The 25,553-nt window shown below is 38.6% G+C and overlaps 2 protein-coding genes, 1 long non-coding RNA gene and 1 pseudogene across 8 annotated transcripts; all 4 read right to left on the bottom strand.

Annotated features, from left to right (window-relative positions):
* Nucleotides 1-997: 997 nt before the first annotated feature.
* On the bottom strand, nt 998-3,393 carry LOC138133140 (translation initiation factor eIF2B subunit delta-like; annotated as a pseudogene).
* A 6,251-nt stretch (nt 3,394-9,644) lies between these two features.
* Nucleotides 9,645-18,587, bottom strand: LOC138133139 (uncharacterized). The gene is made up of 5 exons (XM_069050944.1): nt 18,460-18,587; nt 14,856-15,072; nt 10,977-14,591; nt 10,687-10,874; nt 9,645-10,608 (listed from the first exon to the last, which is right to left on the bottom strand). The coding sequence occupies exons 1-5, from the start codon at nt 18,585-18,587 to the stop codon at nt 9,645-9,647; spliced, it is 5,112 nt and encodes a 1,703-aa protein (XP_068907045.1).
* A 1,091-nt stretch (nt 18,588-19,678) lies between these two features.
* LOC138133444 (uncharacterized) lies at nt 19,679-20,643 on the bottom strand. 4 transcript variants are annotated; one of them, XR_011160371.1, is made up of 2 exons: nt 20,333-20,643; nt 19,679-20,292 (listed from the first exon to the last, which is right to left on the bottom strand). It is a non-coding gene; the product is annotated as an uncharacterized lncRNA (long non-coding RNA). The 4 variants fall into 4 exon arrangements; XR_011160370.1 differs by having other exon boundaries at nt 19,679-20,289; XR_011160368.1 differs by having other exon boundaries at nt 19,679-20,276.
* Nucleotides 20,644-21,104: 461 nt separating this feature from the next.
* On the bottom strand, nt 21,105-22,828 carry LOC138133443 (uncharacterized). 3 transcript variants are annotated; one of them, XM_069051359.1, is made up of 2 exons: nt 22,280-22,828; nt 21,105-21,682 (listed from the first exon to the last, which is right to left on the bottom strand). In XM_069051359.1, the coding sequence occupies exons 1-2, from the start codon at nt 22,409-22,411 to the stop codon at nt 21,197-21,199; spliced, it is 618 nt and encodes a 205-aa protein (XP_068907460.1). In that variant the 5' UTR covers nt 22,412-22,828; the 3' UTR covers nt 21,105-21,196. The 3 variants fall into 3 exon arrangements, with proteins under 3 accessions (XP_068907460.1, XP_068907459.1, XP_068907461.1); XM_069051358.1 differs by having other exon boundaries at nt 21,105-21,685; nt 22,280-22,827; XM_069051360.1 differs by lacking the exon at nt 22,280-22,828 and adding an exon at nt 21,743-21,989 and having other exon boundaries at nt 21,105-21,685.
* Between the last annotated feature and the right edge of the window lie 2,725 nt (nt 22,829-25,553).

Raw genomic sequence — 25,553 nt, 5'->3', positions numbered from 1 at the left:
GAACCTTCTATCAAATTTTTACTTCGGAAATAATTTAAACGGCCATAGCTCCCTTATGAAGCAACATATGGTAATGAATTCTGCACTGTTGGATTCCCCTTGTCAACGTGCTTCTTCTGAGCCGAAAAAAAATTACCTTGCTTTTTCCATTTTAGAGGAAATCGCAAAAAAACAAAAAATTATATTTCACGCTACCAGACAAACAAATGGGGTTTATGACCGGAAATTTCCCTATACTTAAACTTGACCAAAGAAAAAGTCAAAAATTTGGTAATTGTTCACTTTAACTACTTCTGGAATTTTCGCGTTTTTTCTGGCTAGACAGCCTCAGGACGTCCTCCTACATCGTTTCCCACCAGTCAAACCTTGTGCAAATGAAAATTTTCCTTACCCTCTAGTTATACTAAGACTTGACGCGACCTTGAAACATAACAAGAGAGAAAAAAAAGGCATTTGCACAAGGTTTGAATGGTGGGACACGATTTAGGAGGACGCCCTGAGGTTGTCTAGCCAGAAAAAAAGCGAAAATTCGAGTAGTTAAAGTGAACAATTACCAAAAGTTTTTTTAATGTCGATCATAATTCACAATAGGTACACAATTTTATCTGCAATAAAAAAATGTTTCATATAGAATTTGAAAATATATTAGTGTTTTTCCCTTACTTATTTACATCGTTTCTTTATTTTAAACCTTGAATGAGAAGATATTGTCGCAGAGGTAATCGAAATTTGGTCTTCTTTACACTTTTTCGTCGGTGTTTTGAACTAGGTAGACATGTGCGACCAGTGTCAATTCTTAGTAGTCTTTTTCCTCTTTGTCAATACTGCTAATGACCTTTGATGATGCCCTGCAATCCTCCTAGGTCGGACGGTGAGGAAAAGTTGTGTTAAGGTTAATACCTTCTCTTACATTGTCAAATGAATACTGTAATATGTTGTATGTACTTATTTATGAGAAGATGATTAATATGAGGCTTTATTTATTTTACATACAAGTTCACTTAAATTCACTTTTAATTCTTAAAACAACAGGGGCACTAGAACAAGGCAAAATAGCAAATTCGGTGACAACAGCGGTGATCAAATCTGGCGGTGTGACGTCATACAACAAGTTGAGGATTTGTAAATTAGCATCTGCACGAAAAGAGATGAGAGGACTGACAAATTTCCGGTAAAATACCATCCGTAAGTCAGAATTACGTCACCCGTATTGATTTTTTTTGTTGACCGTCAAACTGATCGCTTCTCCAGCTTTGTCTATGTCGTCGGCGACGTACGTATCGATGTTGCCTAAGAGAGTCTCTTCTTTAATACTATCTTCTAAGGATTCAGCCTGATGCAGTCCATTTTTGAAATGTCTTAACGCGTTGGTCATGGACACCGCCAGAGGACGACACATATGCAAGTAATCCAAGTAATCCACACATGACTTAAGTGTAGATTCCAGATATCTGCAGAATTCTTGTTTTGGGGGCGTTTGAAGGTCATTAATTAGGCACTTGACTGCTAATAAGAGTGCGCGACACCTAGCGTTCAATCCTAAAATTTTCTTATTGCGGTACTGTACACCTAACTTGACAAAAGCAGGATGGAGCACGGACATTCTTATAATTAACAATTTTGTTTTCAGATGGGACATCTGAACACAAATGATTTACAATTTGAAGTCTGTTGGCATCAATTGGTTTCTTTTTTTCAATTTTTTTCACAGTTGGTGGTAGTTTTTTAACTTCAATGACTTTCTCTTGAGGTTTTTGCTCTGGTTTTACATTAGTCTTGGCAAGTCTCTGCGCTTCTTGTTGATCGCGACGCTTGGCGCGGAGCTGGGCTTTACTTAGATTTTCGTTTTTTTCCCCGGATTCGCCTTTTTGTTCCGCTAATTTCTTTTCCCATTCTAACCTTCTCTGTTCTTTTTCTGATAGCTGACTGTTTGGAGCCTTGGGTACTTCCGATGCGGAAGTCTTTTGAGCCTTTTTTGACTGCTGCTCTTGTTGCTGTTGGCCTTTTTTAACTTCACCGGGTTGTTCTTGTTTGGTTTTTTCTTGCACTTTTAAAGCGCGACGATCTTTTTTAGTTAAACCGTCAGCATTTTCCACAAAACATAATCTCACTTTCGCTGAAAATTTACGAATCGTTACTAGTCCAGTCAATAGAGACATAAAAATGGCTCCACCTTGCAAAAGGTACAGAAAATTTTATACTTGGCAGGTATCTTCTATTAGGCATATTATTAATATTGCCGAGTTTGCGACCTTGGGGGGTTGTCACTCACCCCGCCATACTGGAGAATAGGAATGGAAAATCACATTTCGGCGATTATTTCATTATCCGTGCGAGATACGTCTATCTAAGTTATTATAAAAAATGTAGAGCGTACAATTCTCTACATTTTTTGTTCTTCATGTTTTTTTGTCAGATCAATAGTTTCGTAGTTAAAGCGTGTAGAAATCGAGAATTTCTATTGTTTTTGTACTTTTTATTCTTTTTTATTGTTTTTTCTGTAACAAAGGACGACGCAGGATTCAATGTGTAAACTATTTTTTTCAAATATTGTTTATTTCTCTTTTATATAATACTTAACACTAATTATTCTAATTGATGTATGTTCAGTAATAAATTAGGATGGAGTGTTGTGTAAGTATTGCACTGGCGGGGTCAAGATTGTCAGGTGCCAGCACCACTCCACACGCGTGGAATGTAACACATGAAAACAAGACGATATATAAATTATAAATATATTATATCAAAACAAATAGGGGCCAAAAGCCACCATCACAATAGCTACCGACACGACACTTACAGTCTCGGTAAAAATTTGCTAGTTTATACAGCATCACTAATCATAAACTTGTCACGAATCATACATCTAATATATAAAATCTAATATACAGTGCCTTTTTTTTAACGCTGGCCATAGGGATTTACATGCTAAAAAGATTAGGGTCTGTTAATGAGCTTTTTAGTGGGAATTTTTAAGCGAAATTTGGTAGGATATTAGATTAGTATTTTATAAATCAATTTCAGTTCGGTCCATCGTACAAAACAAAATAATCACGGAATTAGAGCAAAAATAAGTTTATTAAATTTACCACGTGGCTTGCCAAGTAGGCTGACGTAATGTAAACTCAACAAACGTCAGACAGTAATAATTTTCAATGGACACCTTTTCACATAAAGAAATGATGGAATAGGATATACTTTGAAAAATGTGCAGTTTTATTTCATAAACATAAAACATAGGAAATCATAATTACATCTAAATAAATAAAATTCTGCTTCAACAATTTTTGCTGCTTTAATTATTTTTAAATTTTCATTTCATAATTTCTTCATACTGTCTTCCATAGCCTGCAAGACACTAATCAAGACGATCATAAAAATTTTGTCGAACATTTTGTAACTGTCTAACGATTATAAAACCTTCTGGGCAAGAAATAATGTAATAAATTAAAAGTAATTTTTTTAAATTAATTCCGTAATTATTTTATTCTGTAGTATAAAATAAACTTAAATTGATTAATAAAATACTAATCTAATATTCTGCAAAATTTCATTAAAAATTCCTGCTAAAAAGCTTATTAACACGATCCAAAGTTTTTGTCATGTGTAAGACTTGATTTTTGCCCAAGGGCGTTATCCCTCAATATTTGATAATTAATCGATCAGACTCATCGATACACATTAAATTAGACAATCTCAGCTACAGTCGTACGATAATCTACAGTCGGACTCACCTCCACCTCATTCAGTCATTCAAACGGTAAAGCACAGGTCCGGACTCGGGTTTGCTCAATGGGACGGTACAAACATGTAAATGATAAACACCTGACACATCTGTCGCGAATCAAGGTCATACAGTGACTCACCCGGGGGATTCCTCCCCCTAGCTTCTATCGTGATGAGGGGCTCGAACCACGGGCGTCGTCTTCAGAGCGCTACGTTCCGGGATTGCGTTGGATGTTCTAGTAGCACCTGTAATAGCCCCGTGTGCAGTTTGGGGTGCACAGCCCGCCCGCAGTCTCCACAGAGGAAGACCGCCACGGCCAGAGTATGAGCCTACAACCCACTTCCATACGTTACTATGCCCCCTCAGTACCTGGGGACCGGGATGACCTCATAACCTTTTAATCAAGCACGTATGATCGGTGCATTTGGTTGCCACCACCAGCCGTCTCTACGAAACGCGCCCGGTCAACGGCCTAGCCGTGTCATGAGCCAAAGGTGCCCCACCCGGACATCCGGTGCTCAGGAATCATACCATGGTATAGGGAGGTTTTACGCATTAAGGTACTGATCTATAGCCCAGGTTGCCCAAACCTGCTATCACCCAGTTACCAACACACCTGGTAACTGTATCTCTATTCACTACACCACTTCCGGATCACAATTATTCACCTGCCGTCACTCTCGTACTCGTACCTTGGACAGCCCGTCGGTTTCAGCTGCCAAGCCCACACTGACTCTCTCGCCTGTGGAACTGTTAAAAATCACCCCCGAGTCAAGGACCTTTCAGAACATAATTTATGAGCCACGTGTTTGGGGTGGAAGAGGTAGTTTTTCTGTTGCGTTTTTTAAATTCTCTTACACATGTAAATCCCTATGGCCAGTGTTAAAAAAAAGGCACTGTATAAAATTCTCGTGTCACAGTTTTAGTTATCATACTCCTCCGAAACGGCTTGACCGATTTTGATGAAATTTTATATGTATATTCAGTAGGTCTGAGAATAGGTTGTTATCTATTTTTTATACCCCTAAGTGATAAGGTTGCTCCACCCCAAACATTTTTATTTTATTTTTTGGACAAAATTGTTTATTTTTATTTCTTTATGATGTGGTATTAAAAAATACATACAACCCTAAATTTTCACCCTTCTACCATCAACCCCTATTTTTTAATAGCGATATAAGTAATTCAATAATTTTAAACCCCGGTCGATAACTTGATCGTTCAGTTAATTCAGTGATTTCATATAACCTAAAAAGTACTCGACATGATGTGTCACGAGCTCACACCAATGGTTTTTATTGTGTTACACATTGTTGGATTTGTCTCCGCTCCGATTAGCAGAATAACTATTAAAACATCGAATAACTAAGGAAAAAAATGTATGAAGAAAATTCATTTTGAAAGGTTTTGCCACGTCAGCTGAGTTTTGACACCAAGTGTGATCAATGGTGATCATGATCAACACGTATTACTCTTACCTACTTTTGCATTGTACAGGGTGCGACAACATAACTTCCTTTTTTGAAATGCGCGCCATTCAGACTGTAATGGGGCGGGAGTGGTCTCATTCGGAAGCCGTGGTCCCGTGGTTTTAAAGATTTGTTCCCTATCTCTGTCAGCTGCCATCATGCGTTGGAAGCATGGAGGTAGTATTAACAGGAGGGAGCACTATTAGAGTAAGGCCGGCCTGAGATATGACATTTGGTGGGGGTGAGCGTAGACGGAAAACAGTCGGACGAGTCCATCTTTCGTAAAATAGGGGTGTTCAACAGATTAAAAGTCAGCTGATTGTTACTGTGACCGCTATTCTCTGCTGTGATCGGTTTTGCCACGCCACTGGGATATTTTGTCCGAGCAGGTTTCCCCCACCAAATGTCATATCTCAGGCCGGCCTTACTCTAAATGTGCACTGCCATAAAGTGGTACTAAATGCAGAGCGCACCATGTGGAAAGATCCCAGCAGAGGGCCAGCAGTGTCACTAACGCTTGCGCGTAGTTTGAGAAGAGTCATAAAGTGGTACCAGAGAGTGGCCGACTGATACCGCATCTAAAGCATTGACGGTATAGGGCTATTCCGAAATCGCTTCAGTGTTGGGTCGTGTCCCGAACCAGAAATCAATTGTTACATGGGTCACTACGTTCAGACAAACCGGGAGTGCGACAAGACGAAGAACTGGAGTTTCACTTCAATAAGGGGCAATTTGTAGTAGAGAACTCGCTCGCCAGATTTGGCCCCTTGCGATTTTGTTTATGGGTTTTTTGAAATCTCGCGTTTATATCAACCATCAAAGGACCATACAAGACCTGAAGGCCAACATCCCTGCAGAAATTGCACATCACGTGACGTGAATACGAATGAATAATCTCCGTCGGAGGGCGTAGTGCTTAGCATTAAGGTACAGTTGGTTGCAAAAAAAAAAACGGGAACTGTCAGAATAAAATTGACACATTTTTACAATTTTGTCATAGTGTGAAACCTTCTTACGAGAGATAGGTTAGAATTAGAGTCAAAATTCAGACATTTTTAGAAATTATTTGATAGGTATTGTCGAGTAGACAATTAAGTGACAAATGGACAAAACCAAATTTACATTAGAAAAATTTTCGTTTCCCGTTTTTTTTGCAACCAACTGTATTAAATTTGTGTATGCATTAAATCATTAAATTTCAATTCATTTTAATTATTCATTTTATCTTAATAAAAAAACTTAATTTAATTCACCTAATAAGTTAACACAACATTTATTAATTCTGAGGCGGTACGAAGTTCGCCGGGTCAGCTAGTTGTAATATAAAAACAAATTATAGCAACAGTGCGAATTATATTTTCTTGTTAAATAAACAAGTTTTTAAAAAAGAACTTTATTTACAGACACAACGGCGGTACAACGACTAATAACTGATTTATCAATCTTGCTCTTACAGACATATACCGGGTGTCCCAACGGTTTGGCAAAGTAGATTTACTAAGTTAATATAAGTTCTTTGAAAAATGTTATTATTTCATGTTATACATACAAGTTATGAGCACGGTTTAAAAATATTTTAGATTATACAGGGTGTTTGGTGTATCGGTGGCAACACAAACTTATATTTTTTTAAATGGAACACCCAGTATTTTTTTGCGTTTTTGGAAAGCTCTCGTCAAAACAAAGAAGAAGATACCACATTTGATGGGTCTAACTTCTACTGTTAGTAAACTATTCGCTCTTTTGTGTCCGGACAAACCAAACTTTGAAAATTTGTAAAAAATTATAACAGATGATAATTATTTAGATTAGGTTTTTTGAGAACATTGTAAATATCGTCAATTTTATTGCCTTGTTGAAAAACATTAAGATTTTGACTTAATTACGTAGAGGGCGCTTCAAACGCAAACTCTTTATTTAGTCAATTTTTTTAAATGGAACACCCTGTATTTCGATTCAAATTTGGATAACTTGTTTATTGTGTTTTTTTTTTGGAAAGTGTACAACTGCCACTGTTCTTTTTATTTCTTTTTTTCAGTTAATTAAAGGTTAAATTTATTCTCTTTTGAATTATTTTGTAAATCTATAGTAATATTAAACTCGATGAAATGTATTTTTTTGGTTCAGTTAAATTAAAGAAAAATCTGAAATATTTGATATTTTAAATGAAATTTGTGGATAAACTATTTATTTTAGATGCCAAACACCTTATATCTTTTAAACGCTCATTGAAAGAGCTATCCAACGGTATATCGAAATACAGGGTGTTCCATTTAAAAAAATTGACTAAATAAAGAGTTTGCGTTTGAAGCGCCCTCTACGTAATTAAGTAAAAATCTTAATGTTTTTCAACAAGGCAATAAAATTGACGATATTTACAATGTTCTAAAAAAACCTAATCTAAATAATTATCATCTGTTATATTTTTTACTAATTTTTAAAGTTTGGTATGTCCGGACACAAAAGAGCGAATAGTTTACTAACAGTAGAAGTTAGACCCATCAAATGTTGTATCTTCTTCTTTGTTTTAACGAGAGCTTTCCAAAAACGCAAAAAAATACTGGGTATTCCATTTAAAAAATTATAAGTTTGTGTTGCCACCGATACACCAAACACCCTGTATAATCTAAAATATTTTTAAACCGTGCTCATAACTTGTATGTATAATAGCAATTTTCAAAGAACTTATATTAACTTAGTAAATCTACTTTGCCAAACCGTTGGGACACCCGGTGTATAGGTTTTTCTTGTTTTGAAACTAATTGAAAACAGTGTTATGCCCGGTTGCAGAAAAGTTAATTGGCCATTAATCGGTTGTTAACGAATAATTAAAAATTAATAAATTATTAACGCATGATTAACAGCTTGTTAACGGTTTGTTAAATATTTAACAAACGTCAATGCTAATGAGTAAGTGACATTATAATTGCTTAAATAGCGGGGTCAGATATCTAACTGAAATTATATTTTTACTATTTATGAAATAATGCGGTTAAAGAACTTATTCTGGAATAAACAAGTACATTATATAAAATTGATGAGGTCAGATATCTAACTTGCGTAGCTATGTTTAGTCAACCTCCGCAGGTAACAATCCGTTAAGTTAAGAACACAGCCTCGCAAGCCAAATACTTTTTTCTATTTCCTTCTCTAAAGTGTCACATTTTGCACTGACAAATAGTGTACAAAACGTCACTTTAAAAACGATTGTTCATTAGTCACAACTTGGTGTCCATTCGGGCGTTTTCGGGATATTAAACACGCTCGAAGTTTCTTTAAACACGGCTTGAATTTTTTGGACATATTTAGCTCTAGATCAAGTTCGTATTTTGACGTTTATCAGTTTCGCATCCGGCGTGAAAGAAAACGTCATTGCAGTGGAATAATTCGTTGTATTTTTCAAATATGGACCTGAAGCCACCAATAGTTTGTATCCTGAGAAATATATATATTCCTATTTGGTATGTTCATTTAGTTTGTATGTTTAAATTAACGTTTAATAAAAAAGTTGCTTGTTTCGTTTGTGTGTTCCATTTGTTAATTTGGTCGTAGAAAAAGTATAGTATTCAACTCGTTTATAAACTTCTCTAGACACTTGTTTATTAAACACTCGCTCCGCTACGCTTCACTCGTGCCTAACATAAAACGCGTGTCTAAAGTGCCGTTTATAAATCTTGTTGCATAATATACTATTAGGTATCTTCATTCACGTTGTAAGGTAAACATTTCACTAACATTATTTATAATATGATACAAGAGTGTATTAAACATATGTACAATTTGTTCGGTCGCGGATGTTTCCGACGCCGATCTAGTCTGGGGGTTTCCTCCAGACACGTTTGGGGTTCCGTGTTCGGAATTAAAACACACACTGTGTTTTTGTAGTATATTGGTACAACTTACGACAACTTATTTACAACAAGGTTTGGTTAACAAAAATGAACAATTGACCTGTTGGTCGTACTGCTAAGAGTCTGAGTGTCAGAGTGTCAGCACTGTCAGCCCCCTTTACATAAAACATGGGTTTATATAGACGGTCGTCCAGGTAGGACAGAATCAGGTGGTGGCGGTACCGCTGTCACAAGTGTCCTGGCAACGCACCCTTCTAAGAAATAAGGCGTCTCTGATTCTTTACTGGCGCCGTACCTAACATTTCCTCCCCCCCTTGAAAGTACCTCTTTCAACGAGATAATAATAGTACATGTGATGATACTAATTAATTTGTACAATGATGATGAATTTCCTAAACTAATCTGATATATGCTAACTACCTTACACATGATAATATGACAAAGAATATAAACAAACAGATGAAAAAAAGATAGTAGACATGTTCCAATGTGATTGTTGGAGAGAAGAAAGAAGAAAAAACGAAAAAAAAAAGAAAATCGTTTTTGAAAAAAGATCCTACACTAAGAGTTTATGAGTGGCCGCAACGATTGTCTTTTTTAACACAGTGGTAGCACGCACACTTTTGTCACTGGTCGTTTCACTACACCTCGCACTGTTTTCACTGTCACCACCCTGGTGAATCCGTCAGTCCCCGGGTGTAACTTTGTGATTCTTCCAAGAAGCCATTGCAAGGCTGGAATGTTGTCCTCTCGGAGAAGCACCAGACTGTCGACTTGGGGTTGTTGCGTGGCGGTGTTCCACTTCGTCCTTTGTTGCAATTGGTGCAGGTGCTCTCCGGACCACCGTTTCCAAAAATGTTGGCGCATTTTTTCCAACAATTGATACCTGGATAATCTATTGCTCGGGAGATCGCTGACATCTGGTTCTGGTGGCGCCGTCAGTGCGTCCCCAATGAGAAAGTGGCCTGGGGTCAGTGCTTTTAGGTCGGAGGGATCACTGGATAGAGGAGTGATGGGTCGGGAGTTAAGACAGGCCTCGATCATTGACAGCAGTGTGTGTAACTCCTCGTAATTTAATAACGTCTCCCCTATGACGCGTTTTACATGAAATTTGGTCGACTTAACAGCGGCTTCCCAAAGTCCACCCATGTGTGGAGCGCGTGGAGGGATAAAATGCCAATTTATTTGTTGGTCTGCTAGTGAATTGATTATCTTGGTTTGAAAATCATTTGTTTTGAATAACTTAGCAAGTTCGCGGTTCGCACCCACAAAATTTGTCGCATTATCTGAATACAAATTTGAAACGTTTCCACGGCGAGACATGAATCTTTTGAGCGCATTGAGGAATGTTGTTGATGTACAATCACAAACTAATTCAATGTGCACAGCTCTAGTTGAAAGACAAATAAAAATGGCGATGTAACATTTGATCTTTCTGTTGGTTCGTTTGAAGCCATCTTTTATGAGTATGGGTCCCGCATAGTCAATCCCTGTGTGAGTGAATGGTCTAGACTGTGTTACTCGTGGTTCAGGTAAATTTCCCATTAATTGATTTTCGAATCTGGGATTAACCCGAAAACACCTTACGCAATTAAAAATGATTTGACGTACAATATCCCGACAAGAGAGTATCCAGTACCGTTGCCTAGTTGCTGCTGTGGTAGCTTGACAACTAGCGTGCAAGTGACTTATGTGATAAGACTGAATGATGAGTTTTGTTACATGATGATCTTTCGGTAGGAGCAGCTGGTGTTTTTGTTCATACGCGATCGAAGCATGTTTGAGCCGACCCCCTACGCGTAGTAAACCATTTTTGTCTATGAAGGGCTGCAATGTTATTAGTTTGCTTGTTTTTGATAATGTTTTATGATTGGTGAGATGGTGAATGTCCTTACTGAATTATTCGAGTTGCGTCATTTTAATGATTACGTCATGTGCCCGTTTGATTTCGTCGCTAGTTAATTGCCCCGTGTTCTTGTTATTCGTTTTTTGGGAATTGTTTACGAATCGTAAGACATAGGCCGTGACTCGAATTGTTTTGGAAAATGTGGAGAATTTTGTCAAAGCTGCAAAATTTGAATTAACTCTGGTGGTAGCCAGACAGCATTTCGGTTTGATTTCAGGGATGTCAGACAAAGAAATTGAAATATTGTCATCGGAACTTTCGAAATTGGCGTTTCTTAAAACCTGCGGACCGTGCCACCAAAGCGTCGAATTGTTGAGTTGTTGTGGCGTAACCCCCCGTGATAGTATATCTGCGGGATTCTCGAATGTTCGAATGTGGTACCAGTCCTCAACTGATGTTAAGGATTGGATTTCTCCTACACGATTGGCAACGAATGTTTTTAGCGAAGATGACGGCATTTTCAACCATGACAGAACAATTGTTGAATCTGACCAATAAATGAATTTTTCCGCGGGAATATTTAATGTCTTCTTGATTTTGCTCATGAGTTGTGCTAATAATAAGGCGGCTGATAATTCGAGACGAGGAATGGTGATGGCTTTGAGTGGAGCAACTCGATTTTTCGAACATAAAAGATGTGACTCGGCGTGTCCATCATTATAGAGAGTTCGCACGTATACGCACGCACCGTACGACTTTTGACTGCTATCACAAAACCCGTGAATTTGAATGTGAGAATACGATCGGTCGTTAATCACCTTCCTGGGAATCCTTATGTTGTTTATCTGACTGAAAGTACTTAGAAAGTTTGTCCACATTGTATGTATATCCGCAGGTAGTGACTCATCCCAATCGAGCTTTAAAGTCCAGATCCTTTGTAAAATGATTTTCGCACTTATTGTGATTGGCGTTACGAGTCCGAGGGGATCAAATAATTTTGCGATTACGCTTAAAATGCCCCGTTTTGTATTTTTGACGTGATGAATGTTCACTGAATATCTGAAGTTATCTGAACTGCAGTCCCAATTGATACCTAGTACTTTATTTTGACCTTGCTTGTCTAATGAGATGATTTCGTTTGATGCTATTTCATCGGACGATTGCAGTACTGCTTTGTCATTTGATGAGAATTTTCGTAGTTGAAAGCCCCCTTCCGAGAGGATTGTTGTTACTTCTTCGAGAATTTTTATGAGCGCGTCAACAGAGTCTGCTCCCGTAAGCAGATCATCTACGTAAAAATCCCGAAGAATAACTTGGTGAGCTTCGGGGAATCGTTCCGCGTTGCAAACCGCTAGTTCTTGTAAACACCTCTGGGCGAGATAGGGTGAGCAATTTAGACCGTAGCTCACTGTTAAAAGCCGGTATGTCTCAATGGCAGTATTCAGTTGATCTCGCCATAAGATTAATTGGTAATTGCAATCATCAGGATACACCCGTATCTGCCGATACATTTTCTCGATATCACCTGTGATGACATATTGATGTGTACGAAACCGAGTTAGGATGCAAAATAATTCTTGTTGCAACGCCGGTCCCACGAATAAGTTATCGTTAAGACTTTTGCCGTTACTCGATTGACAGGAACCATCGAAAACAACACGCAATTTTGTGGTGGTACTCTCAGGTTTGAAAACTGGATGATGCGGTAAAAAATATGTGAGTGTGGCAGGTAAATTTGCCAAGGTGCCTTCCGACAAACGTTCTAAATGTCCGCGTGCTTCGTAATCGTCTAAGAATGATTTATAATCCCGGTGTAAAGATTTATCCCTTTTCAATTTGTTTTCAACCGAGTAGAACCGTTTTACCGCTATGTTCCTGGAAGGACCTAGGTTTGGAGGATTTGTCCGAAATGATAATCGCACTATAAACCGTCCGGTAGAGTCTCTTTGTGTAGTTCTCCGAAAAAACTCTTCACAAATTGTTTCGTCAGCCGATAACGGTTTGGAATGGTCAAAACTTTCTAATTCCCAAAATTGTTTTAATTGTTGCTCGAGTGAAATTTGAGCTAGATTGCAAACAACTGGTTTTGATTTGGTTGGTGGTATCTCACCCGCGATAATCCACCCTAATTGTGTTTTTTGCAGCGTTGGGGCTTTGTTTGAACGTATTTGACCTATGCAGATTAAATTCCAAAATTGTTCGTTTCCTGTTAAGAGGTCGATCGGACGCGAAACGTGGAATTGAGGATCAGCGAATCTGATGTTGTTTGGTAAATTTAAACTTTTTACGTCGAGTGATACCAGTGGAAGATTCTCCGTGATTTTAGGCACTATTAAACAGAACAAAGATGTTTTAAACGAACTCTGGTTTGAATGAATTTGAATATTTGTGGCTTTCTTGACCGTTGTCACGCCTTGATTTATTCCGATGATGGGCAAGTTCAATTTGTTAAAATAACATCCTAATTTCTGCGCTGCGTTTTCCGTTAAAAAGTTTGACTGCGATCCGCTATCCAATAAAGCTCTTAGCTGATGCTTATTCCCGTTTTTGTCAGTGACCTGAACTATGGCTGTCGATAGTACGATGTTTTTGTCGTGTGTTTGAACGTGATGAGTAGCTGACGCAACCGTGAGTGGTTGATCAGAAGGGACACTTTCTGTGGTTTGAAAATGCAACAATGAATTGTGTTTTTTGTGACACGTTTTGCAATTGCCTGCTAAACAGTTCTCGGATATATGCCCGGCTCTCAAACAATTTAAACATAATTGATGTTTTTTAATTTCACCTACTCGCTGAGTTACAGAAAGTGCTAAAAACTCCTTGCATTGGTACAAGTGGTGTTGTTGTTTGCAGATCGCACATTGATTTGATGAATTGACTCGTTTATTCGCGCTTACGTGAGCTGTTGAGAACTGCCGTGAATTTGTATATTTGTTGATTTTGTTTGTTTGATTCGCGGACGCGTTTCTATGCGCAACATTAATTTCTAGTGATTCTAGCATTTGACATCTTTGTGTTAAGAATTTTGTTAACGCATCTGTGTCCGGTGGTTGATCTGTGAGATTGGTTTCCCATGCTACCGTGGTTTGATGATCAAATTTTGTTGTTATTAAATGAACCAATAAATCATCCCAATGTTGAACAGGTCGACCAATCGCTTCTAGTGCTTTCATGTTTGAAGTTAAACCGTGCAGTAACTGTCTCAGGGATTTGGATTCTTTGTTTACCGCGGGTAATGCAAAAATCGCGCGCACATGATGCTGTGTAATTAATCGCGTGTTCTCGAAACGCGATTTTAGTAACTCCCATGCAGCGACATAATTATCAGCGGATAACGTTAGGTGTTCTATTGTTTCTAATGCGACTGCCTTTAAGCTACTTCGTAAATAGTGGAATTTTTGAATTGAACTTAAATGCTGATTTTCGTGTATAAGCGAGATGAATGTGTCTCTAAAAGTTAACCAGTCTGTAAAATCGCCACTGAAACCCGGTAGTTGAATGTTTGGTAATTTTACCTGAACCGCGAGTTCCGTTGCACTAGTGACGCCTGAGGGGTTGCTACCTGCCTGATTGTGATTTTGTGAACTTGCGAGGTTTTGAGCTTCACAAACGAATTTAAAATACTCATTTTCAAATTCTTCAATGTCTGCTTCGTCGACTTCTGATGGATCTAATGACTCTAATTGTGCGTGTACATCCTCAAATTCACTCAAAATGACTCATATGCCATCTAAACGCGTTTTGATTTCACTTGGTTTATGATGATTCGCAGAATTTTGAATGAAAGTGGCAAATCTTGTGAGTCGCGCCCTTAACTGTGCTCGCTTCGATTTTAATGACTTAATTTCGATTTCTGCCATGATTGTTTGTTTTGATTGTCAATTTTAAATTAATGTAAACAATTTGACACACTGCTGATAATGACCAATTGGAATGGAAATGATGAAAAGGAATGCACTGACCTTTGTTGTTGTGTTGACGCGTTGACTGTTTCTCCAACGACGGTAGAAGTATTGTTGATGGAATTCTTCTTCCACGCTGAAGTGTGTATGTGGTGGATCTACTGAATCCGGCTCTCGAAGGACCATATGTTCGGTCGCGGATGTTTCCGACGCCGATCTAGTCTGGGGGTTTCCTCCAGACACGTTTGGGGTTCCGTGTTCGGAATTAAAACACACACTGTGTTTTTGTAGTATATTGGTACAACTTACGACAACTTATTTACAACAAGGTTTGGTTAACAAAAATGAACAATTGACCTGTTGGTCGTACTGCTAAGAGTCTGAGTGTCAGAGTGTCAGCACTGTCAGCCCCTTTTACATAAAACATGGGTTTATATAGACGGTCGTCCAGGTAGGATAGAATCAGGTGATGGCGGTACCGCTGTCACAAGTGTCCTGGCAACGCACCCTTCTAAGAAATAAGGCGTCTCTGATTCTTTACTGGCGCCGTACCTAACACAATTAATAGTTATTTAATAAACTAGTTTGTTAATGAAGGCGATTAATAATCGAAACTGTTTAAAGCACGAACGAGTGTAGCGAGTGAGTGCCTTTAATAGTTGAGATTATTGTAGTGACCCAGTTTAAAATTTAAAATTTTTAATTCCCGGTACCGCCACGAGAGCGCGCCAAATGGGAAGGTACTAGCGGCTAGACAAGGAACTAAGGGATGGGGTTGTTAATCTTGGCGAGTTGGCGACGCTGTTAAAAAGCGGAAATAGCGGGGATGAAACGGGCTCGCGCGGGCGGTTGAAGGGGGTAGGTCACTTTTGTTTAGTTTTTCGAAACGAACACACCCGTGAAGAATCTGGCAGTTTCTTTTTTGATTCCACACGGGTAATTATTTATCTCACGCTCGTTGTCCGTTGTTTTTGTTTTTGGGTCCAGGACCACGTGGTAAGGGTATGTTGTAGATTTCATTTTGTTGCATGCTGTTTCTTTAAGAAGCGCCCATTTGTTAATTTTAAGCGTTATCCTTAAGTTTCTCCCGGGAGGTTCATTTTTTTTTGCAATCTTGTAATTTCGGAAATTAGTAGCCGTCGTCCGGACCGCGTGCGTCCATTTTGTTTTTCTTTCACTAACATTGTTTAACGGCACTCGACCCGCCATATTTTTGTTTAGTATTGCCAGCGAGAATTGTATTTCTGTTTAAAGTGTTTTTATTTTATCGTTATTTAACTTCGCGCTTTGTTCTCTTTTATTTCCTCATTGTTTAATGTTGCGTTTTGTTTTGTTTATGTTATCCTTGTTTAATGTTGCGTTTGTTTTGCTTATTTTATCATTGTTTGATGTTGCGCTTTGTTTGTTGGATTTTCTCATCGTTTAATGTTACGCTTTGTTCGATAGAGTTAAACTCGGTTTTTTTTTCTTCGTGTTGTTGCTATATTTCGGAAAAGTTAAAGTAAAATGTTGTAAGTGCGCCCCTGTGGGAGCTAGGTGACAATCAGGAAGTCGTGGGGTAGTTTAGTAAATTTCTGTGGAAGCTACGGTTATTTAAAACCGTTAGCGGGGGCGGACCTGAGTCTTCGCTTATGCGGCGGCGGGATGTTTTCGTGAAGCTTCCGTCGAGGTTATAGAGATTTCGGGGGTTTGTCGGGAAACGGTTGGTTGGGGACGGTGGAGCTAAATATTCGCTTATGCTGTTTAGTGATGCTAATCGTACGACCCCGAGGCGCTCTGTCACTCTTGCTTGGTCGGCGAAATAGTCTGACGTTCATTAATACCCCGAATATCTATAAACGTCGCTTGATTTCAAGATGACTGACTCAGATTATTCTTCTGAGTCCCCTGGCGGCCGAAAGTTTGTTACCTCCAGCTCTAAGCTCCCGTTGGCGTACATTGACCGCGTAGTTTCAAATAACCATTGTTTTTGTCATTAATCTAATTGTGAAATATGAGTAATACCTGGGATACGGTTTTTGAAGAGGGTTTTTCATCCGTCCCTGTCTGTAATAACTGCCTTATAATTTGTTTACTTGTTTTGCATGTTTTAACTGTCATTTTGTCTGTCATGTACCAGTTTTCTGTTATTTTAAAACATTGTTGCATTCATCTTGTCGTTTATCTTTGTGATGTACTCAATTAGTTAATTTTTTGTACTTCGTTAAACTTAATTTCTGTCCTTTGTTTTCGTTTCAATTTCTTTTTTTCATCAAAGTTATTACAGGCATTTTTAATAAAAGGTATTTTGCGTCCCTCACATGTGTGTTTTATTGGCGGCACTCTTCCAACTGGAACCCTCATCGTTTGCATTCCGAACCTTTTTCCGCCAAAAGAAAGACACAACGTAGGGCTCCTCCGAGCCGATGACGATCACGACCACATTTGTTACCGTTTTGCGCAGGTTCGAATATTTGGCGGAAAAAGTAATGTATTCAAATCATTACATTATTAATCGCCGATTAACAAATGAGTTGATTACAAAATTTTTTCGTTGACCGCAAACTTTTTTTTTGTGACAAAATTTCAAATTAAAGCCAAATCAAAACCAATTTCATCTTTTTCGATAAAGATGAAACCTTATAAAATACCTTCATCCTTTTTTTTGCTCTCAGGGTAGGCCATTTTTAAATTTTTCAACACTTTCTATTCACTTTTCCGCAAAGAATGTCAGAAGACGTCAACTCCATTTACATTCAATTTCACGTAAAAATCACGGCTGCTAAGAAAACCTAGTTACCTTTGAAAAATATGACATGCGAATTATAACCAAAAAGGTCGGCTTTTGAAAAAGTGAATTCGTAATTGTGCAGTTATGGAGCTATAAAATATAGAAAACCCTGCTGCACTACCTCCTGCAGTGTTGGTAAGTGCAAACAGTGCATGTTCGAGGTTGTTTATACATCAAAAAATCATCAAAACATGAAAATCGCAAGATTCGTTGATTAATGAAAAATAGTGTATTAATGAAGTCCATTAATACACTGTATTTTAGACACAATAATTCATTAATATTGAAATTAACAAGCGGTCAACGGAAAAAATACATTTAGATTAAAAATCTACACTGTATTTACATATATTATAATTCAGAATAAGTGGCATCGCGGTAGGCGTTGGAAATTCAAATTTACGTTGGCAGCAAGATCCTTGCTAATAATACCCTAAATATAGTTTCGATGCTGTTGGTAACCTTCGCTTTTAATTTGGCCTTGATATTATCATTGGAATCGTTTTGTGTTTATTTTCTTGTTATAAGTATTTGGAATTTCCTTGTTTCATTTATGAAAAGTGTATTATTTGTCTGGGGGTTATCTCTGCTGTGGGTGAAAACCATGTCAAAATTATGTAACGCATAACCTCAGAATAAAGTAATGACGGTTTCACATGTTTACTAAATTTTTTGACATAACATAAAGCTCACTTTAGAGAATCAACACCTACCGCGATGCCACTTATTCTGAATTATACTATAGCTACACTCGTCGGTCTGTCCTTAAGTATACATTTACAATCACTTTACACTTGTACGAGGGGATGAGTCGTCAGTTACGTAGCACCATTGCCAGTTCGTTGGGAGAACAGAGCTTGTGCCAACACTCACCACTAGAGCTGCTCCACGAACTTGCTGAGCTGATCTTGAGGCGTCATCGCCGGCACCTCTCCCGTCTCTTGGTTGATTTCGACCGGCGACGCGTGCGGATGCAACGCTCCCGAGTGGTTCTGTCCGAGCAGCATCTCCGACGCCGCCATATCGTGTGGCGACGGCTGGAGCCCCTGGGACTCGCTACCGCCTGATTTCTGGGACTAGGTGACGGCCTCGACGACGGACTCGCTGCGGACTCCTGATCGGCGGCGGACTCCTCAGTCAGTGGCGGCTTGTACCCTCTTCGTGTGGGTAGGCGGCAATACATAAATTTGAAAATTGCAGTCGGCGAATGAAACATTAAAAAAACGTCACTAATAGCGCAAAAGATCGACCAAACCTTCAGGAATTCGATAAACAAAAAAACAATTATTTATTTGCAATTGTTCAAAAGATATATTTTTTTAATGAAGCCATGTAACCCTGCTTTTTAGAGAAGAAGATGACGTGGGTTAAAAACGATGACAGATAAGTGTTAACAAAAGGACGTTCTAAACTCAAAATTTAACGTAGAATCCAAATTTATAATTAAAATGGGGCCTTTCTATTTAAAAAAACAAAGATGACGTCGATTTCCGGAAGTGTCGCCTTTTTGAAAATATTTTATTTGAGCTTGGAGCAGTCGATTATAGTCGGCCACCAATTTTCATATTAATACGATTTTGGGAAATCAGAAAGTTTCTAACGAACGGGCTATGTACATAATTTGACACCAGTAGATATTAATTAATGTTTTTGGTCACAAAAATTATATGTTTACAAAACTACTATTCAGTAACTTATAATAATACTAATAGTTACAAGTTACAAGTTTGCTTATTAATGAAAAGTAAGTTGATTTTATTTCTTTCCTTGATTAATTTGTCACGAGGTTTATACAAGTTAACAATACCATGACCAACTTCATTCATATTCGCTTCGCTTCTATATGGCCGTCTCAATTTAGCAAAAATTTGTTCCCGCAAAGTAGTCCATGAAACGTGCATCATGTGTCGCCATCTTCCGTCAAGTTGACAACTTATTCATTCTAAAGTTTAAATAAATTCGGGACTGTTAAGTTGTTTTTTTAACAAAATGGGCAGAAAGTGTTTTATTTGTAGAAATTTGAAGCCTTTTTCCCAATTTCCAAGCGATTCTGATCAGAGAAACAAATGGCTAGTCTCTTAAAAGATTTTGTAGTATTTTTTGAATAATAACATTTCTTATAGAAGGTAGTTTATTAAATTGTATTATAGATCTCAACAAAATTACAGATCATCTTCAAAAAAAGTGACACTCACTAAAGATGCTGTCCCATTCCTATTTGTAAGAATTCAGATCCAAAATATACAACATGCAAAATGTTTTCTTTAGTTATTTTAGAACCCTGTTATTGTTTGTACGAATTCATATCCTGACCCAGTCCCCAGATGAAAATGAACCTGCTTCTTCCCTGAAAACCAATACATATACAATACATATTTGTTGAAGTGATCTTTTATGTCACTTTGATCCACCATCATACTAGGATCTTTATTAAGATTAATAGCCCTTCAAAATCGGAGTCAATTGCTGTATTCCAGTGATTCATTTGTAGGCATTATTGAGAATTGCAAATATAGTACAAAAACTGTTAGGTACCATTTCTACAATATGAGAAACCATGTATTCATTTGCATGACTTGCTGTATGATCACCTCCTTCAAAATTCAGCGTTTTCCTGTGCAGACCACAAAGCTGCTGTTATTATTAAAACGGCTGCGAAACCAATCCTTAGTAATATTTGTGTAGAATAAACGGAATCTTTGAAGACTAAGCTTGAACAGTAAACTACTGAGCTGAAAAGTTTTGAAGTTATAAATAGTGCTCTTACCTTTAAAAATGTGTTTTGTTTGTGTTGTCAGGGGTGTTGTCATCTAGTTAAATTAAACCCAACATTTTTGTCTTCCTGTTTTTTTTTTTATGGGCTGATAACAGTAATAACCAGTAATAACATAAAAATGAGGCCATTGATTTTGACGTTAATTAATTGACGTTAATGTCAAATTCATTTGTAGTTTGGTTGTTTGTTGAGGAGATGTCGCTAGTAGATGTCCATCAAATGGGAACATTTGATTGCATGTAAAATTCAAAATTGAAACGGCCATATAGAAGCGAAGCGGATATGAATGAAGTTGGTCATGACAATACATACCAAGTTACCTACTTTTTGTAAATGTCTATCCTTTATAAATGAAAATGTACTTATTATAACATCTGTAAAATCATCTGAATTTTGAAGAAAATGAAGCAACAACTCATGCGCCCCAGACTAGGTAGAAAACGAATCGGTGGGAAAGCCGCAAAGGCAACCGATCCAGTTGCCTTCTAAACGCTATATTGACATATTTTGCCCTCACGTCAATTTCACTCTGACACAGTGTAAAGAGAAAAGAGAGAGAGAGAGGGTAATCTCTCACGTTCGCAAAATTCAGATGAAATTTAGCTTAGGCGTGCAGTCGCCTGCCGTCGCTTACGATAGCGTAGCACACATGATTCAAGCCCAAGTATTGGTAGACAGTGCAAAGTTATTGGCGGAGATTCATTGCGCGCTGCTAATGGATAAAACATTCGATAATGTAGACAAACAAAAATTAAAAATTACATTTCAGAGTTATTAAATTATATTTCTTAATAAATTTTAACTTGAATAAATTTATATCTTTGGCAAAGTCTGGGTAGGCGGCGCCTACCTTGCCTACCCTGACGAGCCGCCACTGTCCTCAGTTGCTGCTGCTGTTGAACCGATATCCCGCCCTGAGGTGGACCCATCACGCCCTGCGGAGACGGCACTGGTGGCGGCGTCGGCTTCAGCCCCTGCATCGGAGGATACTGTTGTTCCGGATACGAGTTGTAGCTCATGTGCGGCTGCCTGATGGCCGGCAGCCTTTGCTGATACGAGGGAGCCGCGGACGGCTGCTGGAATGGCTGCTGTTGTTGTTGCTGCTGCGCCGCCGCCTACTGCTGCTGCTGTTGCTGTCTCAACAATAGCTGATGATGTTTGTACCACTGCTGTTGCTGTTGTTGCTGCTGCTGCTGTTGCGGGGTCAGCGGCTGCGTCGGAGGTCCCTGGTTCAGGCCCTGTCCCGGATTTTGACCCAACATTCTGCTGCGTCACCATGTGTTGCAGTTGTTGAGGCGGTGACCCTGCCACCCCCGTACCGCTGGGTTGTTGCAGTTGGGACTGCTACGAACAAACGTCGACTTTAAAATCGAATTACGACCGAAACGACAGCTCAGATACCCGACAATGAAACGTCCTTTTCAGGGTCGTTTTCATGGTGGCTTTACAAGCGTGGCTCGCTTGGCTTGGAAGCGACTCGACCAATGGGAGCACAGCTTTTAAAAAACGCCACGGCGTGGCTCGGACTTTGCTAGAATAGGAAATTTTTCAAAGCCACGCTCAGGCTTTGGAAGCTTGCGCATGTGCTCGAACTCCCACCTACATAGCTAATCAAATCAGCTGGTGTGACAGTTCAACGCTAGCTCGCTCAATAGCGCATGCGCGTTGGCGTGGCTCTCTTGCAGTAGCAAGCCACCATGAAAATGAAAACGACTCTTCCAAAGCCAAGCTAGCCGAGCGAGCCACGCTTGTAAAGCCACCATGAAAACGACGCTTTAAGACTCGGTATCGACCACCGACGACTTGGTGTTTTTCTGCAAAGGAGACATCTCAGGTTCGAAAAGTGGTTTAGTGGGGATCTAGGTGCAACAGTGGATTAACAAATGGACTGGTGATACACGTTAGTAATACAACTCTTCAGTCGGTACCGCTACATACCTGTCTTAGTTGTATGAAAGCCGCCGTCAGTTGCGGATTCGCTCTCAATATCGTCAAGATTTGTTGTTGTTGTTCGGGAGATTGCGGAGACCTCAACGTCTGCTTCAACTCTTGCAAAGCTTGATTCTGCATGGCGTTGGGGATGTTTCCCAAGCCGGGTCGAACAGCTCCTCGCAATGGGAAGAAACGGGCCAGGAAGAAAAAGGAGAAAGTGGGATGGCCGGGGTTCCCTCGCAATGGGTAGGAACGGGACAGGAAGAAAAAGGAGAAAGCGGGGTGGCCGGGGTTCCTTCGCAATGGGAAGGAACGGGACAGGAAGAAAAAGGAGAAAGCGGGGTGACCGGGGTTCCTTCGCAATGGGAAGGAACGGGCCAGGAAGAAAAAGGAGAAAGCGGGATGGCCGGGGTTCCCTCGCAATGAGAAGGAACGGGCCAGGAAGACAGAGAGCGGGATGTCAGCAAGGTCGGAGTCGGGGTTGGTTCGGGAGCGGGACTGGAAGCGGCATAATAATCGGAATCGGAATGAGCTCTGCAGGTGCAGGCTCTGCGCGGTACTTTTGTTGCCTCGGCCGCGCCATGGTGGGACTGCGCGCGGCCGGCGACTCGCGACTGGGGCGGTGGGGGAGCTCGGCTCAGCGCGGAGTCCGGGTATCGTCGGCCGGAAGAAACACGGGTTCCGGGGCGGATTCGATAGACGCGGTTAAGGCAGTTGGCTCCGCGCTAATTTTCTGCCCCGGCTCGGAGAAAGAACGGAATTTATCCGCCACCGAGAGCGTTTCTTAGTAACTTCGTTACATTATACAGTGAGGGGCAAAATTATTGCAACAATTCGATAAATCATAAACTGTTGAGTTTTGAAGACAGAACAAAAACCTGTCGAATTTTAATTTCAATTTCACGTTTACTGACGTAACATTTTTTTATACAGGCTGTTCCTTGGCAAAGTAATGACGTCATCATCTATTTTTTTTAAATAGCAACCTATATTTATTCGTCATAATTTTAATAGGTCTTTTAACTGTCAATATGACAGTATAAAAATTTTAACCCGTTACATTTAAAAAAACTTGAGAAAAAAATTGTTGAAAATTAAAAAAATATTTTTATTATTTTCTTTATTAATGATTAATGAATTAACTAGTTAGTAAGTCATCAAATTGGCTTTGATCTTTGTTGCTATTTTTGTCTAACCAACTTAATTTACGATGTTGTCTTTTAAAAAATAAAGTCAAAGCCAACTTGATGAACATTTCAATTGAACACTTGTTATTAGGTCAATATCATTTGGACTTGAAGGAATTATTAATCAACAGGGAATGAAATAAGACAAACAGAATTTTTCTAAAATAATTTTTTGTTCGTGTTTATTATATTGTTGAAAACCTTCAAATGATACTAGTTGCTGTGATGATTTCAATTTGTTTTTTGGTTGTTCGGGGCGCCCGTTTCTTCTTTGCTTGATCCTTTTTACACATTTTGCTAAATGGGGGTGGCATTGTATTCTTTATAATAAACAAACGTTTTTCTTACCCATACCACAGATTACTCATCCAAACAGATAGTCTATTCAAACCTCGAATTCGAATTGTTTCCAGTTTCAGTGCGCATGCCTCTCTTTTGGTTCGCAGGAATTTAAAAATCTGTTTCGTTGGTTTTGTAAATACGACAAAGAAGCTGCTGTATAATTTTTATAGACATAACATCAATAAAATTCATTAGAGCTCATATATTGGTTTTATTTCCTTTATTTACAGTTTTAGAATTCCGCCTCGATTGGTTCATATTTTAAATTCACGCGAACCAAACGAAAGAAGGTGGAGCTACAGCGGCAAGAATCTTGGACTGCTAAAAACAATGCATTGCTGGTCAAGTGCACTATCTGCTTGGATAAGTAGTCTGTGCCCATACCAATGATCTTATAGTTACATATAGTTGAATTTTTGTAATAAACAATTGTCAAAACGTTGTCTTGTTGGTATGAGCCAAACTGTGATTTTCATGATAATACGATTGATCACATTGAGTGTCAACATTTTTTTGTGTAACTGAGCCTGCGCCCTAACGAGCGAGAGTTTATTTCAAATTCGAAAAGGTTTCTCCTGATTTCTCATTAAATTTGTTTTGAAGATGAATTCACGGAAGAAAGGTACGGGAAGTGAAGTGAACATAACCTTAACCATGATTTGGTGTCAAATTGTTATACAGCTGGTCCATATGTCCAAATTTTAGGGTGGTACAGTATGGTTTTTTACTTCATTTTGACACTGACAATTGTTTATTAAAAAAATTTCACTATAGATGGGTAGACGAGTGAGAGGTATTGCGATGAACACTAGAGTGAGATGGGCAGAGCCGCGATCAGCTGGGTACGGGCAAAACATTGGGAACCGTCATTTAAAAACTACAGAGCTGGTCGATGTCTGCGTAATTTTTTGGATGTTTTCTAGTTTTAATTTTAATTTTTTTCTTTTCTGATGATTCGATGTGTTAGAAAACAAGATTTTACAGTGAACAATTATTATTTGATACAATTAATTGACTTTTTCTAGTGTTTAGTGTATTAGGATAGCGTTACAGACTATCGTAAAAAACAATTACATGATTTAATTATTGTGGGTATACCCACAAAAAGTAGGTACCTTTTTACTCTGATTATTTTAATTATTTAGGTATTACATATAACAAAATGGTTCATAGTAGAGTGCTCTGCGCTCCAATACAGGGTGATGAAAAAAAAGTGCCCGTGCACGTTATAAAGTATTATTAACTAAACACGAATTCGAAATCCAAAATTAAATTTGTCCACTCTTCGCCAAGATATAAGATTTCCTTTTTAGACAATAAAAATCTATATGATCAACCGTTTAGTAATAATTTTATTGTTGAAGTATAGATTTTGGTTGAGTTGATCATGTTCTTAAGTAAAAAATGCAAAAAGTCTATCGGAACCAACGTTATTAAAGATGTTAGAGTACCATTTCTTGGGTCCAAAGAAAATTCGTCAATGTTACAACATTGCAAATCTCCTAAGATACAGAAACATGTAATTTTTGAAAATGATAGCAACAATAGGTAATTCAATTTTTAATGTTAATGCTTTTGTCAAATTTAACCTGTCAATTTTCCAAAAAGTCTGAAAAAATGGCATACAATTTTAACGAATATGTAGACATGTTACTCTGCTTGGGTGCATCAAATGATAACGCATCTGAAGCAGCAAGAGACTACGCAAGACTGTACCCTCAACGACGTCATCCAGATGCTAAGGTAATAAG

The sequence above is a fragment of the Tenebrio molitor genome, chromosome 6 (genome assembly GCF_963966145.1).
Source record: "Tenebrio molitor chromosome 6, icTenMoli1.1, whole genome shotgun sequence".
Classification (NCBI taxonomy): domain Eukaryota; kingdom Metazoa; phylum Arthropoda; class Insecta; order Coleoptera; family Tenebrionidae; genus Tenebrio; species Tenebrio molitor.
The sequence above is the reverse complement of the archived record's forward strand: the minus strand, read 5'-3'. Positions and strand labels throughout refer to the sequence as shown.

Bases quoted from the DNA above. Each gene is read 5' to 3' on its own strand.
- LOC138133443 (XM_069051358.1), bottom strand. From the start codon at position 22,411: ATGCAGAATCAAGCTTTGCAAGAGTTGAAGCAGACGTTGAGGTCTCCG. The intron at 21,686-22,279 runs GTATGTAGCGGT...GTTTGTTCGTAG, and splicing joins CTTTCATACAACTAAGACAG to CAGTCCCAACTGCAACAACC.
- LOC138133139 (XM_069050944.1), bottom strand. From the start codon at position 18,587: ATGGCGGCGTCGGAGATGCTGCTCGGACAGAACCACTCGGGAGCGTTG. The intron at 15,073-18,459 runs GTTCGTGGAGCA...ACAAAAACACAG, and splicing joins CCTCAAGATCAGCTCAGCAA to TGTGTGTTTTAATTCCGAAC. The intron at 14,592-14,855 runs GTCAGTGCATTC...AGTGAATTTGAG, and splicing joins GCGTCAACACAACAACAAAG to GATGTACACGCACAATTAGA.